The following is a 14,857-nucleotide window of genomic DNA, read 5'->3' on the forward strand; positions in this document are numbered from 1 at the left end:
CTCCGTCTAACTTGGAGGTTTCCGTTGTCGTACTTCAAATGTTTGTTGGCGTCACATCGATTCTTTTTAAGATCGTTATATTTCCATTTAGTTTGGTGGCGAAGAAAAAAAGTTTGTGGAATAGTTGTAAGAAAATGATTCCGGTTTTTGTGTCGCGTTTTTTAACCCTCTGAAGCGGAGACTTTTAAAAATCTTCACATTTGAAAACACGTTATTTATCATGTTTGGCTAATTACAGATCAGTTTTAGATTCTCGATATCGTCCTTGAGCAGCTGACGATAACCTCTTGTGCTCTTTTGTTGAAGGTGAACACACTTGTCTCTCCGGGGTCGATGGGACGGTGCCGTGGTGACGCCGAGCGTCTCGTCTCTCCGGCTTCATAGTTTCAGTGCGTTTCATCAGTGAAAGGCGGCGGCTGAGTCATGGAGGCCTGAAATACCAGGCGTGCTGTTGTGTTGCTGTCGCCAGCCGCCAATTTGCAGGGCACCACTTGTCTTGCCGTTGGTCTGCTGGCTGTTGTGTGGTGGAGATGGGGGGGGGGGGGTTGAGGGGGGCCGTGGAGGGTGACAGAAAATAGAAAATGGAAAATTCCTGTGTGAAGTGCAGTCGTTGATCAGGTGTGAACTGCAGAGCAGAGATCAGAGCAGGAAGGGGCGGAGGCAACGGACAGCTGCTGCAGCCCCACATCAAGACCTTCCACGACAGCACGCCAGCTGGGAACTGGGGGGCCCAGGGCTCACTACTACCGGAGGCCCCCACCCCCACCCACCCCCAGCTCTCACCAACCGGAGGGGAGCGGGGGTGGGGGAGGGTGCAGGAGAGGATGAACGCAAGACAGAAAAGAGCTGCAGCTATTCGACTTATTTCAATCGTTTTGCATTGTGGGAACGATGATGTCACAGATCGATGCTTCACGACAGACTCTGAGAAATGATAGTTGTAGTTTGCATATTATAATTGTCTTTTAATAATTCAGCGGAGCTTTTCAGACTGCGAAAAATAAACTGACGACAAACAGATTCAGATCACTTTTTTAAAACATTTTATTCGTTCGTATTTGTTGTTCACCTCTCAAAATGAATGGGGAACCTCTGAAACCTCCATCTTCAGGTCTCCACAGATGTTCTGCAGCGTTTAAGTCTGCTTAAGTGTCTTCAAAGAATGTATTTGGCTGCCTTTTACCGTTCCTTCCCCAAAATCATGATGCCGCCGCCGCCGTGCTTCACTGCAGGGACGCTGTTTTGTTCCAGCTTTCGAGCTTCTGCCCAAAGTTCACGTTCTTTGTTTCTTCTTCTTTGTGCTCTGAGAGTTTTTTTTTAAAGGCTCCAAGCAAACTGAAGGTCTCGTACTCGTCTTTCATCTCGTTGCTCTACCGTGAACCGCCTGTTTGATGAAGTGCATCTTCAGAGAACTTCTGAAGCTCTGTAAGAGCGACTGTTGGGTTCTGCGGCTCGGTCAAGGATTAGAATTGTTCCTAACTTTTTTTCTATCCGTAAACATTTATCCTCGGAGCAATCAGACCTTTAAAAATGGTTTTATACCTTTTTCCTTGATCTGCGCCATTTTTTTTAGGGAGATCTGAAGACTATTGTGTTCGACATTAAAGTGCTGGGATGAATGCTGATGAAAGCAATCATTAGCATCGTACTGAATTTTGTATGAAATATCTTAAATCATTGACAGGGAAAAGAAAAACTGGCTTATATTAAAGGAAATTAAATGTACTTGTGTCTGTAGGATGTTTCCAAGCTCGATGTAACTTTTCAGCAGCCAGGAAAGATGATTGACAGGTTGTAAATCTGCACACAGCAGCGGGATATTTTGGCACTTCACCCCATGCCGGGCGGGAATAAATCAGCAAGCGCACAATCAATCATAAAAAACACAACAACACACAAATCAAAAGAGCAGTAAAACAATATTTGATCAGACAATTTTGCTTCTTGGTCCAAAGCTTCTGTTTCTCACTCTGCTAAAAGTTTGTTGTTATGCATTTGTTCTGGAAATCAATAACCGTTCCTATCAGCATTTGGTTGACATGCATTGATTTAATGAGATATTACTTTAAAAAACAACTTTATTTGTTGCATATGGGAGCAAGATTACGGTAAGAAAATATCTCTGAAAGGAAACATTAATGGAAAATCATTTCTTGTAACTTTATTTTGTAAGTATTAATACATGAATGTAGAGTAAAGCTAATGCACTGAGCTGATCAGAGAAACGTACTGCATTTGTAATTTCATGACGGTTGTTGACTGCTCCTGTTGGTAAAAGACAGAAAGAAGTCTTATTTTGAAAGGATTCCTCTGAAGAACCCTCGGGGGGGTCCGAGGGGTGTTTTGACTGCGAGGCTCGGTGACATCAACGACATATGTCCGCGGTCCGGCCGTCAACTGATGACGGAATAAATCTTGAGAACGGCGATCGACAAGTCCTTGAAATCCCAAACCGGTGAAATATAACGGCCCGACGTGTCCTCGGGGAGCCGGAGGTCACGTGTTCCTCCATCCATAACTAATTTCTAATAAATGGCCAGTTTCCCAACGCTGGTGTTCAGAGGTCACATTGTTTGCATGCTTTTCCTCCTGCCACCGACTCTCCGGAGTCCTTTTTGGCTTTTGTGAAGATCCTGAAGGTTTAAAACTAACACGCACGGAAAACACACTTTAATCTTCGACCTGGACAACGTTACCTCGCTATCTTATCGTTGAATTAGGCCTTATTCCAAAATTTGGGAACAGGGAAAGACATTAATGTGCTCAAACACTTTATTACATCATGTAAGTTGTTCAATATGAGCCTTGATTTCATTGTTGGAAAGGAAATTGTCTCTTTCAACTCAGTTCATTGTTAGTTTGTCCAACCCACTGGAATTTCTGGAATATCATGAAATTACAAAAACTCTATTCCAGACGTAGAAAGTCAGGGGATTGGATCATTTTTTTGGGGCCAATCCATTTAATATTATGGAGTTTTGTGTTTTTAGTGGGTTTCAATTTTAGCTGCCATTTATCAAAATGTAATATTTTCCATGAAGTATTTTTCTGGTATCATTGAATGTGTTTCCGAGTGTTTTTTAATCTCCTTCCTGTTCGTCAACAATCACTTAAGTCAAGATTTTTTTTTCCTTCATTATAGGTCATGGAAATAAAACGTTTTAGTCAGTAAGTCAGGGACTTTGACATTTGACTTGGAGTAGAAACCCTGTGTGTCTTTATAAATCTATCTGCTTATTTACTTTCCTTGTTGGCCTATAAAGTTGATTCTGATTCTGTTCATGTGACGGCTGTTTCCAGGTGAATAGAGATACTGGTAGCAGTCCTCTAAATGTAAGATGAACTGGTTGAATCCCCAAGATAAAGTCCAGCTGACCATGGTGGGATTTGGCCAATTGGTGCAGTTGGGTTTCTGCTATAGGTGGGCGGGGCTTAGCGTCCAATCAGATCGATTCAGATCCACCGCTTCCTCCTAGCTAGCTCGTCCAAATATGGTCACTTCCGGCTCCAAAATATCAAGATGGCTGAAATCCGAAGTCTTGGTTCGCAAATCAATTTGTGACGTAACTGTTGTTGTCACTTGAAATAACCAAGAAATAATTCTACTTATAAAGCACATTTCAAAGTTATAAAGTGCATTAAACAAGAACATTTCGATATTTGATATAATCAGTGCACTAAAAGTAGGCAAAAAACAACTCAAATCCATCAATAGAAGCGTAAACATTTTGGATAAATGGGGGTGAAACAAACGATGATGTTAAGAAAAGACCTATTCAAAAGATAAGTTCAGTCTTCAGGACCGCTCTGGTCTGCAAACTCAGCAACAACTCTCGTAGTCGGCGATGACGTGCTTCGATGGATAAAATCTTAAATTCACCTCGTAAAACTGAGCGGTAACCGGCGAGGAGGCGCTTCAGGCAACGCCGGCACAATCAACGACAAACTAACAAACGGATTTCTCAGGATCTTCGGTTACGACTTCAAAAGCGGCGAAGCATGTGTGTCACCACCATTTACAACAGCGTCTGTCTCTCAGAAAAGCGATCCGGCTCGGGCGTGACCTTCCATCTAACCCTGTTAGATATGCGCCTTCAGCATGTTCATTGCTCAGTGACATTTTGCTCCTTAAAAATAACACAGATGCTGGACCCCGTCTGACTCTGTAGCCTCGGCGTAGCTGGACAGCGGCCGGCTATTTTCATTACCGCCCACCCCTCGTAACCTCCCCACACACACACACACACACACACACACACACACACACACACACACACACACACACACACACACACACACACACACACACACACACACACACCCCTCGGTGCGTCTCTGAGAATCGCAATTGTGTGAGTCACTTTATTAGTTTTGAAGTCGGACATGTTTCCACCTTCTTGGCCCGCGGATGAAGCGGTTACAGCCTGTCTGCAACCGGCGAGTGTTAATCACGGATCAGCAACTTGGGTTTCACCTGTCGGGCATCGCCGCACTCGGGGGGGAACTCAAGGGTGTGTGTGGGAGGAGGGGCGGGGGGATTTGCACTGTCTGGTCGCCCTGACGACGTTGTCTGTCACCCTTTAGCTCTCTCCCATATAACCCCCTCTTGAGTTTGTCGTTCGCATGTTGTGCAGATTTATGATTTCGAAAGGTTTGCTTGTGCCCTTCGTAAAAAATAAAATACAAACTTCGTCACGTGATTATCACATTAGGTGGCATGTGTGCATGAATGTGTGTGTGTGTGTTCAAAGGCTTTGCAGGGCAGCACTCATTATGGATAAAGGAGTGGGGGGGGGCACTGGGGGGGAAACTAGTTCAAATTTATTGCCTGCGTCAGCTGTGTCAAATTTGGCAAGCTCAAATGGTCGGCTTTGCAAATGGCAGGGTGGCGATACCCAAGGGTCACAGCAGCCTTGGTGATGAAGCACAAACTTATACATTTTTCACTGTGTGTGTGTGTGTGTGTGTGTGTGTGTGTGTGTGTGTGTGTGTGTGTGTGTGTGTGTGTGTGTGTGTGTGTGTGTGTGTGTGTGTAACTTGAGTGTTCATCGAATCAATCTTTTTTTTTAAAGTCCAGTCCAAGATGACCGTTATGTTCACATGTCGAGCGAAACATTCCCGGGCTGCTGAATCGGTCGACTGACCCGGTTGTGATGTTCGAAGAGCCCCACTGATGATGATGATGATGATGATGATGATGATGATGATGATGAAGCGCAAGCTGCTCGTCCAAGTCAATCCTTCACTCTTTTATTTATTTATTTATTTATTTAGTACGAAACTTTTCTCCTCTTTTGATCATTCATAAAGGAGGGGGACCACCCACTTTCTGAACCCTCGCCTCTATTTTTGCAGGGTCAGTAAGAGTGGCCAGTTGCTCTTTATGGCGCTGATTTTTTACGATGTGGTCAGAGCTGTTTCGGAGACCACCAGTTCTCCTTTCACTTCGTCACTGGAGCTACAGTAGCCCCGAAGGATGTGTATGGGAAAACCCGTTTCTGCTTCCAAACCTGATTTTACTTGTCTGTCCGTCGTGTAATTTAATTTCATAAAAAACAAAACAAATTTATTGCGACTTTTACTTTAATTCTCATCCACATAAAGTACGTTTTATTTTATTTCTGTCATAACTTGTGATTTCCCCCCAATAAGACCAACACTTAATTAGCCTGCTGTAAATAAACTAAAAATTGACTTGAATGTTTTGTCCTTTTTCAGAAAGGTTGTTTATTTTTTTTTTTTTATTAAAAGCTTCACTTCACATCTTTTAAATGAACATGAATTAAAGTTTATACCAAAGTGAAAAATGAGGGTGTTGACATCTATAAACGAATGAACCACATGTTGTTTGAGAAACTCGCGGTACAGTTGGATTCATTTGCACAAAAAAAGCTCCAGGACCAAATGTGTCCGATAAATATCTCCGTCGGAGCCTCAGAGACTCATTTTTCAGGATCCATTAATATTGAAGCGGCTGTAAATAAAGATAAAGAGTCTTCAGCCACGCTAGCAGCTCCGTGACGCTGGAACGGAAACCAAGAGATCTTTTTACCGAAGTCAAACTACAAACACAGAAACTGAACAAAACGTACTTGGATGTATTTTTTAGATATAAATATATATATATATATATATATATATATATATATATGTTTTTATGTGCGATTTTAATCTGTAAGTAAAAACTATTGGTGTTAGATAAATTTAGAGCAATATTTCCTGCTGAAGTATAAAATAAAGTAACATAAAATGGAGATAAGCTACTTAAAGTATTGCAAATATACTTCGTAACTATGTACGACGGATGGTTTTCATTTACATTCAGCGTGTTAGCCCGCTACTTTTTTGCTCATTGCCAATTAGCACGCGAAGCCTCAAAGTACAGTTGAGATGTTTGTGTGTCGGACAGAGACGGACGGACGGACGGACGGACGGACGGACGGACAGACAGACAGACAGACAGACAGACAGACGGACAGACGGACAGACGGACGGACGGACATCACCGTCCCGAAAGCTTCGTCGCTAGCATGTCTGAAAACGTCACCTGTTCCTGTCGGGCCGGAGTCGTCTGCATTTCTGTCATCGTCCCGGTCGTCCTGTCGGCCTGAGTGTCCACAGAGACGCGTATAAATAGGATCCGGTTGCACGGCCTCAGATCTCCGCGTCACTTTGAAAACTTGAAGTGTGTGAGACTGATTCTGTGTTGTGTCCCGAGCTGTCGAGGACACGCTGAAGCCGTGACCTATTTCCACATGTCTGGACCGCGTCGGTGCGCAAACTCAAACCGTGGATGGATGTTGCGGTTTCAGCTTTTTTTTAAACATTTTTCTCAGCACTTGTTGGGATCAGAGTTTGATTTTTTTTAAAAGCTACAACTGTGTTGTTGTGGATGAGAAACTTGTTTTCAGCATGTTGTCGTGTTGGAGAGCCCCGTTGCCGTGGCGCCACATTTCAGGCGGTTTTGCGGCGGATGTTTTTACCTCAGAAGGTTCCCAGTGGAACTCGCTGTTGACAGTCTGACTCTGGGGGACGAATTCACGGTTGCACAACTCCCGCCGACGTCAAAGAAAAACCCCACCTGGTGTCTCCTGACCCGACGCTCCTCCTTCTTCGGGTCTCGGACGGTGAAGCTCCGCCCCCTCTTGAAACGTGAACGCCGTAGACTTTCTGAAGCGTTTCCAGATTCTCTGTCGATGATTTCCGGAGTTTGACATAAATTTAAAATAACTTGGATGCAGATTTTGATCAAACAACGAAATTAACAACAGTTTGTCTTCGGGGTTACCGCTTCCTCCCGCTCCACCCGTGTCGTGGTGCTGCGCACCGTTCCCGCGCAACAGGAGCAGTCTCCGAACTCATTGGTCGGCCCTCGTAGCTCTGACCGGAGTCCTGCTCTCTCTTTCACGTATTTAAACTTGAACGATCACGAACTGAACCGAGTTTTGCAGTCTGATGGTCTCCTGCATGCGTGGGAAGTTGGCGATATATATACGAGCTGGACGAGCTGCATTTCACGAGGCCCTTTCTCCTCCTTTTTCCTCTTTCTGTATCCCATTACCTAAACATCTTGCTGACAACCCAGCGTAGCTCGAGACCTCGTGAGTTCCACGGTGATGACAGCATCATCATCACAGCCCGGCACACCATCGAGGGGGAAGATCCCTGTTAGCTCCTGTGAACGAAGGCCAGACGGGTCATCGCTGCCAGGTTTCTACATCCAGTGAAGAACGGCTCGTCGCTGTAGGAAACCACGGGCTTCATAACGGGAGGGACTTTTAAGTGTAACTTAGCGTAAGCTAATGTTTGCAGCAACCATCAGTGATGTCATCAACCATCAGTGATGTCATCAACCATCAGTGATGTCATCGTTGGTTTGTGAGTGCTATGAATCCTCCAGTTCAGATTCTGTCCGTCACCATCTTGTTAGTTCGGAGCAGTTTGGAGCAGGAAGTGACCATATTTGGACGAGCTGGTGGATCTGACTGATCTGATTGGAAACCCAGGGACACTATGCCCCGCCCACCGATAGTGGAAACCTGACTGCACCACAGGCCTGTCAATCAAAGAAATGGCCCCCAAAATACCACTTTTTGAGGCCTTAATATCTAATTAATGATGGAATCATTAATAAGAAGGAGCGACTTTAGCAAATGACATCATAATGACTGTATTTGATGAGAGAAGTTGAATGGGAGTCTATGGAGGCTTCTTTGGAGCGGACCTCTAGTGGCACTTGGTGGTATTGCAGCTTTAAGGCATTTCTGCATCGGCTTCACCCGGAAGCTGTCGGATGATTTTTTTTTTTTTTTTTTGCTCTGAAGTGTCTTTTGGGTTTCCCAGATCAACACCTCTCTCTCCTGCCTGCAAACAAACACTTGCATCACGCTGTCAGATCATCACTCACATCGCTAACGGTCCGTTTATCTTTCTGACTAAAACAATACCGACTGTTGTCACTGGAGACGAGAGCTGACTGACGGGTTGACGGGCCGACGTCGTCTTACGGTGAAGACGTGACATGGACGAGTGGAATCGGGAGCTTCTCCTGTCGGCCGGTTAAAAGCAGATCAACATGTCAGAGATGCCTAACTGCTGCATTTTTACTACTTTATTGCCCCCCGACGGGGGTCGACGGTGGCGGCGGGGGTCAAGAGAACGTGAGAAGGGCAAAACGTGAAGGCACTTGGAGCGTCGTGTTACGCTGCTGTTCACCAACCGCGACACATCTGGACGCGGCAGCTACAAAAATACAGAAACGTGTTGGTCATATTTGTTTTTTGGGCATTTGAGGTACTTTTTTTTTTCCTTTTTTTTTTTTATCAATGTAATGTGCAAATTATAAATCTAAAGTCCTAATACTGGCTTATTTTAAAGGAAATCCTGTTTTCAAAGAGATTTTAGGACACAAATTCCCAGTGGTGACCCTGTAATTGTAAAAACAACTTACATTTAAATGTGTTTTTTCAGGTACAGTTTTCCTCCTCGCTTTTTCTGTCTCTTTTCCCTAAAGAAAGATGAAGGTCGCTGCCACCATCACCAGCTCGGGTCGTCCTGCTCCTCTTCTCTGGGCGTTGAATGGCTATTAAGTGAAGATGAAACGAGACCTTTTGTCTGCAGGATTTTGTTTCGGGTTGCCTTTACATGAGGCCGGAGTGTGACCTGTTAACATGAGATAAAAGGGGAAGTGTGGTGGTGGTGGTTGGTTGTGGTAGTTGGGGGAGGGGGGTGTTAAAGTGGGGTTTTTTTTAGCACCTAATTGCCACATCCATGAGGAGCCATCACTTTTAAAACACATTAAATTAGACAGAAGGATGGACATTGTGAAGTTAAACTTGTTTATTTTTTTATTACAAAATGGTCTTCTTTCACATGCGCGTCCCCTCTCCTTATTAAATTATCGTTAGGGGAGGGTGGGGATGTGTGTGGGTGGGGGGGGGGGGGTGTCCTCCTGTTCCTGAGCCCACCCACCTCAGAGATTTCAGGGAGGGACTTTTTTCAGCGTTTCAACATTTAACCAGTGAGCAGCCGAATCCCGGTGAGACAGAGAGGGCTTTTCAAAACCTGGAACTACCCGAGGAGACGCGCACCGAGCCGCCAAGAAGCAAAACATATATACCATATAATGGATGGATGTGCTTTTGAAGCGTTGCACGGATATTTTGAAGATCTCTCCACCACCTAGTCTGCCGGATCAGGTTTTTGATAAATGTGAGAGGGGAGAGGCTCTCTGCTGGTGTGGATGGACAGGTCAGGGGCGCTCTATGCAACTCGGTTGGATTTTATTCACCGCATCCTTCTGGGATTTATCTGCCTCGGGGATCCCTTTTCCTTGATCGGATGAAATAACGAGGAGAATGTATGGAATAAACCAGCGCTGTGTTTACATGTAAGAAGACCTGACGTTACTCTCTCATTGTTGTTTGTTTGCCACCAAAAAAAAAAAAGACCTGTAATTTACGCATTTTATTTTGTTGCTTCTGCAGATCGTTTCACTTTTTCGTGCTGTGGTGCCACGCTCAGGTAAGCTCTAAAACTCATTCAAACTCCAACGATACTTCAAAGAAAAGTTGTTGGTTTTTTAGAAAAAAATAGTAAAACGTTATGATTAATTTATTATAAGGGGGAAATCCGATTTATAAAGTCTGTTCTGGTTGGTTATAAAATTGGCTCTACATTTCTTTTTTTATTATTATTATTATTATTATTATCCCACATTAGAAAGACGAAATTATTTTTTATTTTATTTTATTATTTTTCCCATTGCATAAAAAAGGGGGAGAATCACCAGTCTCCTAATTTTAACCAGCATGTGAGGACGCAGGGCGCAGTGACGGACCAGCTCAGCCGCAGACAGGTCAGGGTTTACCAGCTCTACAGCCGCACCAGCGGGAAACACGTCCAGATTCAGGGCAAAAGGGTCACCGCTACCGCCGAGGATGGAAACATGTACGGTAAGAAAGGAGATGATTTCAACCACAGCACGAATGTATTTTACTTTTTCTTGTCATGAAGTTGTGTTCCCAACTGTGAAGCACCAAATTGATGTTTAAAATCGACTTGCATCCAATTTACCTGCAAGACCAGATGTGTGTGTTTTTTTTAAATGAGGATGTCTTACAGTCACAGAAAGGTCTTTTAAAATTAAAACAGTAAACCTGATTTATTTATTTATTTATTTTTTTAGCTGGAAATGATGTGTCCTCTCTTTTTGAACATCAAAAGCAAATTACAAAGTTTTTTTTTTATTTTTTTTTTACTGAAAATATTAATTATTGGCAAATAAAATCAACATATAGCTTATAGTAGCCTATAAGTAAGTAACGCTTATTTGTGTGGCACCGTTCACAGATATAAAATCACAAAAGTGCTTCACAATAATAAAAATAGCCCACAAACCTCAGGATTTTAACAGTTAAAATCACAAAGCAACAAACACACTATAGTCTGGCAACAGTCTGTGATAATATGTAATATTCTCAAACTTTGGTTCACTTTGGACTCATTGATCGAGGACTTCAGTGCAAACTTGGAAACTGTACAAAAGTATACCATCATTTCTTTCATCTCATACATCTCATACTTTCAGGTATTCTGAGTTTTTCAAAGACTTCTTGGTGCTCTGAGACCAGAGGAACAAGCTGATTTTAGACTGATATTAAGATTTAAAAAAAAAAACTTGACCAATCAAAGTCTCAAGTATGAGACATCTCATTATAATTCAGCCTCAAAACAACTCCTGGTTTTTGTTCAAAATGTTTTGCAGTCCTTGGGCGAAACCTCCAAAGTTTCACCTCCAGGCCCTCCTCTTCTGTGTGAGATGTTTGCAGGCCTATATGTTAATGCATCCATGAAGCAATGTCTGGCAAATTAGAGGCTGATTAGGACCGGCCCTTTGTCTCCGAGGCCCCAATACACAAGACTGCAGTCCAGCCTGATGGCCGTGATTGACTGCCAGATAAAAAACATTTTGAGAGTGAATATCCTGCTTCAGGTTCACAGCTCTTGACTTCCAACAGTTTCAGAGACGCACAACAGTTTGCATTCAAAATTAAAACACTTTTTTTTTTTTTTTTTTTTACCAGAAAAGTTGCAGACCGCCGTGTTACACACGTTTTCCAGATAAATTAAATACAGGCCATTTAATGAGCAAAATAAATGCTGCATATATCTGAGCAGGAAAGTGCATTTAAAAATCCTCTAAATAAAGACAAGAATGAGTCTGTAGTTGTTGATATCTGTATTTTTTTCTTGTCTTTCCTTTTGCAGCTCGCCTGTTCGTGGAAACGGACACCTTCGGCAGCCGAGTGAGGATACGAGGTGCAGAAAGTGGGCGCTACCTCTGCATGAACCAGAGAGGGAAACTCGTGGGAAAGGTACGATTTCATTCATAATGAATGCAGAGAGGGTTGAAGAAAACTTCATGTGGATTTTTAGTCACTTTAGAAAACTTTTCAATGAGTTTTGTGCCAACAAAGACCTAAAAAAATCAAAACAATCCAAAGTTATAATCTGCTGATTTTTAGAGGTAAAATAACATATTTTATAATTAGCAGGATGCACAGATACAACACGGTGTTTTCTTAACTTAATATGAGCATATCGGGTCTGTGAGAGCACCAGTGAGATCTTCAGTCATCACGTCATTGGGAAAACAACATGCAGAAATTCAGCAGGAATGGAAATATACTCCCAGTCGGATCCATCAGATCCACTAAAAACACACTGAAGTCTATTGTCAGTGTCGTCTCATCGCTCGTCCGTCAGCCCAGGACATGATGTACTCCTGGAAAAAAGGCGTCCTCCTCGGCGGGGGCTGAGTGACAGTCGCTCAGGTCTTATTGGGTGGTGGTGGTTGGGGGGGGCAGCCTGTGTGGGTTTTTATGTCATAAGTCAACTCTCCGCTTCCTTTCGTGGGAAATGGAAAAGATGGATTTCACATCTCTGGCTGAGATGACGAGTCATAAATCTATTTTCTCATCACAGCTCGGAGGTGTTGAAACGGTGACGTCTGTGCAGAGATAAGGAGAACGACTCAAACACTTTAAAAGTCAGGTTCAAAAAGTCCTCTTTTTTTTTTTAAGTAGGACAATTGGTTGTCTGTTTCTGTGGACGGAAAATCTCTTTCTGTGACGGTTAATTCTATTTATACTATTTTGGGTTTAACTCATCAGAACACTTTTGGAGTCATATTTTATTTATCGCTTAACAGAAGTGATCTGATTAAATCCACAGTTATCGGTGATATTTACTAACAGACACGACATGTAAATATGTGGAGGTCTAAATAAAATCCTGCATTTTTATTTTCATATTTAAATGATTCTCAGAAAAATAGCTGCAGCTGCTGGTTTTCAGCCAGCAACACACTAAAAGAATAGTTTAAGGTCTAGGAAATATCTATGCTGCTTTTAAACAGTGTCGCGATAACTATGTTCACGAGAAAAGTCCACATGAACGGCGCCCTCTTGTGGTATTCACGATCTCGGACCTCGACGTTTTTTGTAAAGCTGTGAGTTCACAAATTCTGACGGGTTTGCTGACATATAGGGGACCATAGCTGTTGATATTTTCATAATTTAGTAGGGAAACTGTTGGAAAATGTTCCAGCGGCCTTCATTTTTTTTTTTTGCACAGGAGGTCGAGTTATTCAAGTGATTTGCGTTTCCCATGTCGGTGTCGTTACGAGCGCCAGAAGCGCCGGTGTTTTACCAAATTTTGTGACCCGTCAGATTCTGTGACCGACCGTAATATTCTCACCATCTCACTCCCTCAAGTCTAAACCCTTAACCAACCTCAACCAACCTCAACCAACCTCAACCTCAACCAAACTCAACTAGTCTGATGTTTCACACAAACACAGCAAATCATTGTTTCGGTTGTTTTGTGAGCGGTCATGTGACGTGTTTTCAGGTCGGACTGAATATGAGTTCTGAAATTATGCTAAAATGCTAAAGTGGACAGACGATTTAGTTTTTAAAACTCCCTTTCAAAATGAAACTTCTTAGCGTGGACGTAGCCATGGTAACAAAGCAGTAAGGTAAACTATGCGTAAGCAATAATATTTCTCAAATACAACACGTGCGAATCACCAAAGATGGCGACTAAGTTCAAAATGGCGGACTTCCTGTTAAGTTGAGGTCGTGGTGCCAAGAGACTTTTTTGTAGATATTGGTGTGATACACATGCCCACTGAATTTCGTGCATGTAGGTGAAACTCGGTGCCGGGGCTGCAGTTTTTAGGCTGTTCTAGTGAGCCATTTGGCCACGCCCACTCACCAATCCTCTACAATGGGCCAATTTTCACCAAGACTGATCCAAGTTTCATGAGTTTTTGAGTATTTTAAAGCCGCCAAAAAGGCGATTAAACTTAAATAACGAGAAAAATAATAATAATAGGTTATAATAATCGCATGAATTACAATAAGGCCCAAATATCAAACATTTCATCAAGGAGTGAACATTTTCATAGTTTGTTTTTGCAATAATTACAAAGCTCAAAACTCGATGTACCTTTTGTTTAACAACTAACATTTGATAATTTCCATTAATAAACTGCAATGTTTGATAAAAATTTGCCAACATTAACCATCAAAAGCTAAAGAAAGGTTGTGTTTTATTGCTTGTACCTATAATGTGTCTCATTTTGCAAAAGGAAGATTGAATCATTACTCTTTGAAAAGGTCACATAATTAAAAGAAGTTTTTTTTTGACATTTTAATAAGCTGCGTGTGAATTGACCTAACTGCCCCCCTCCTCCCCCCACAGCCCAACGGCCACAGCCGGGACTGCATCTTCACGGAGATCGTGCTGGAGAACAATTACACGGCCTTCCAGAATGCCAAGCATGAGGGCTGGTATGTGGCTTTCACCAGGAAGGGGCGGCCCATCAAGGCCTCCAGGACGCGGGAGAACCAGAGAGAGGTCCACTTCATCAAGAGGCTGCACACGGGCCCGCCTCCGTTCCCCAACACGGACCAAAGCAAACACTTTGAGTTCATCCGATTTCCGGACACACGTCGGGCGAAGCGCAACAGGAAATCGCGTACCTCTTCCTAACACGCAGCCGAGGCGACGGACCGACGACAGCTGCGACGTGGGAGAGAAACAGATGCCAATTTTATTTTTGTATATTTTTGATAGGTAAAAAAAAAAAAAAAAAAAAAAAAAAAAAGTGGCTCGAAAACGCCGCAAATCGAAATAAATATTTGTGTAAAATGATGATGTGTAAATACTGAAAGAGAATAAAGCAGATGGATTATATTTAATGGTCCTGTGTGTATGTGTTGACTGAAGCTTTCAGCATCTTCAAAGTTCAAATTAGACGCACAACATCAGTTTTAGGTTTTATATTATC

At 42.8% G+C, this 14,857-nt stretch overlaps 1 protein-coding gene across 1 annotated transcript; it reads left to right on the top strand.

The window, feature by feature from the left end:
• The first annotated feature begins 9,809 nt into the window (after positions 1 to 9,809).
• On the top strand, positions 9,810 to 14,647 carry fgf17 (fibroblast growth factor 17). Its single transcript, XM_069720060.1, has 5 exons — positions 9,810 to 9,889; positions 9,987 to 10,023; positions 10,277 to 10,454; positions 11,770 to 11,876; positions 14,269 to 14,647. The coding sequence occupies exons 1-5, from the start codon at positions 9,858 to 9,860 to the stop codon at positions 14,557 to 14,559; spliced, it is 645 nt and encodes a 214-aa protein (XP_069576161.1). The 5' UTR covers positions 9,810 to 9,857; the 3' UTR covers positions 14,560 to 14,647.
• Positions 14,648 to 14,857: the final 210 nt, after the last annotated feature.

This window comes from Brachyistius frenatus, unplaced genomic scaffold, assembly GCF_029030835.1.
Source record: "Brachyistius frenatus isolate BFR_SWC_R1_liver_20210118 unplaced genomic scaffold, ASM2903083v1 Contig_231, whole genome shotgun sequence".
Lineage (NCBI taxonomy): Eukaryota > Metazoa > Chordata > Actinopteri > Embiotocidae > Brachyistius > Brachyistius frenatus.

Bases quoted from the DNA above. Each gene is read 5' to 3' on its own strand.
- fgf17 (XM_069720060.1), top strand. From the start codon at position 9,858: ATGTATGGAATAAACCAGCGCTGTGTTTACAT. The intron at 9,890-9,986 runs GTAAGAAGACCT...TTGCTTCTGCAG, and splicing joins AACCAGCGCTGTGTTTACAT to ATCGTTTCACTTTTTCGTGC. The intron at 11,877-14,268 runs GTACGATTTCAT...CTCCCCCCACAG, and splicing joins GAGGGAAACTCGTGGGAAAG to CCCAACGGCCACAGCCGGGA.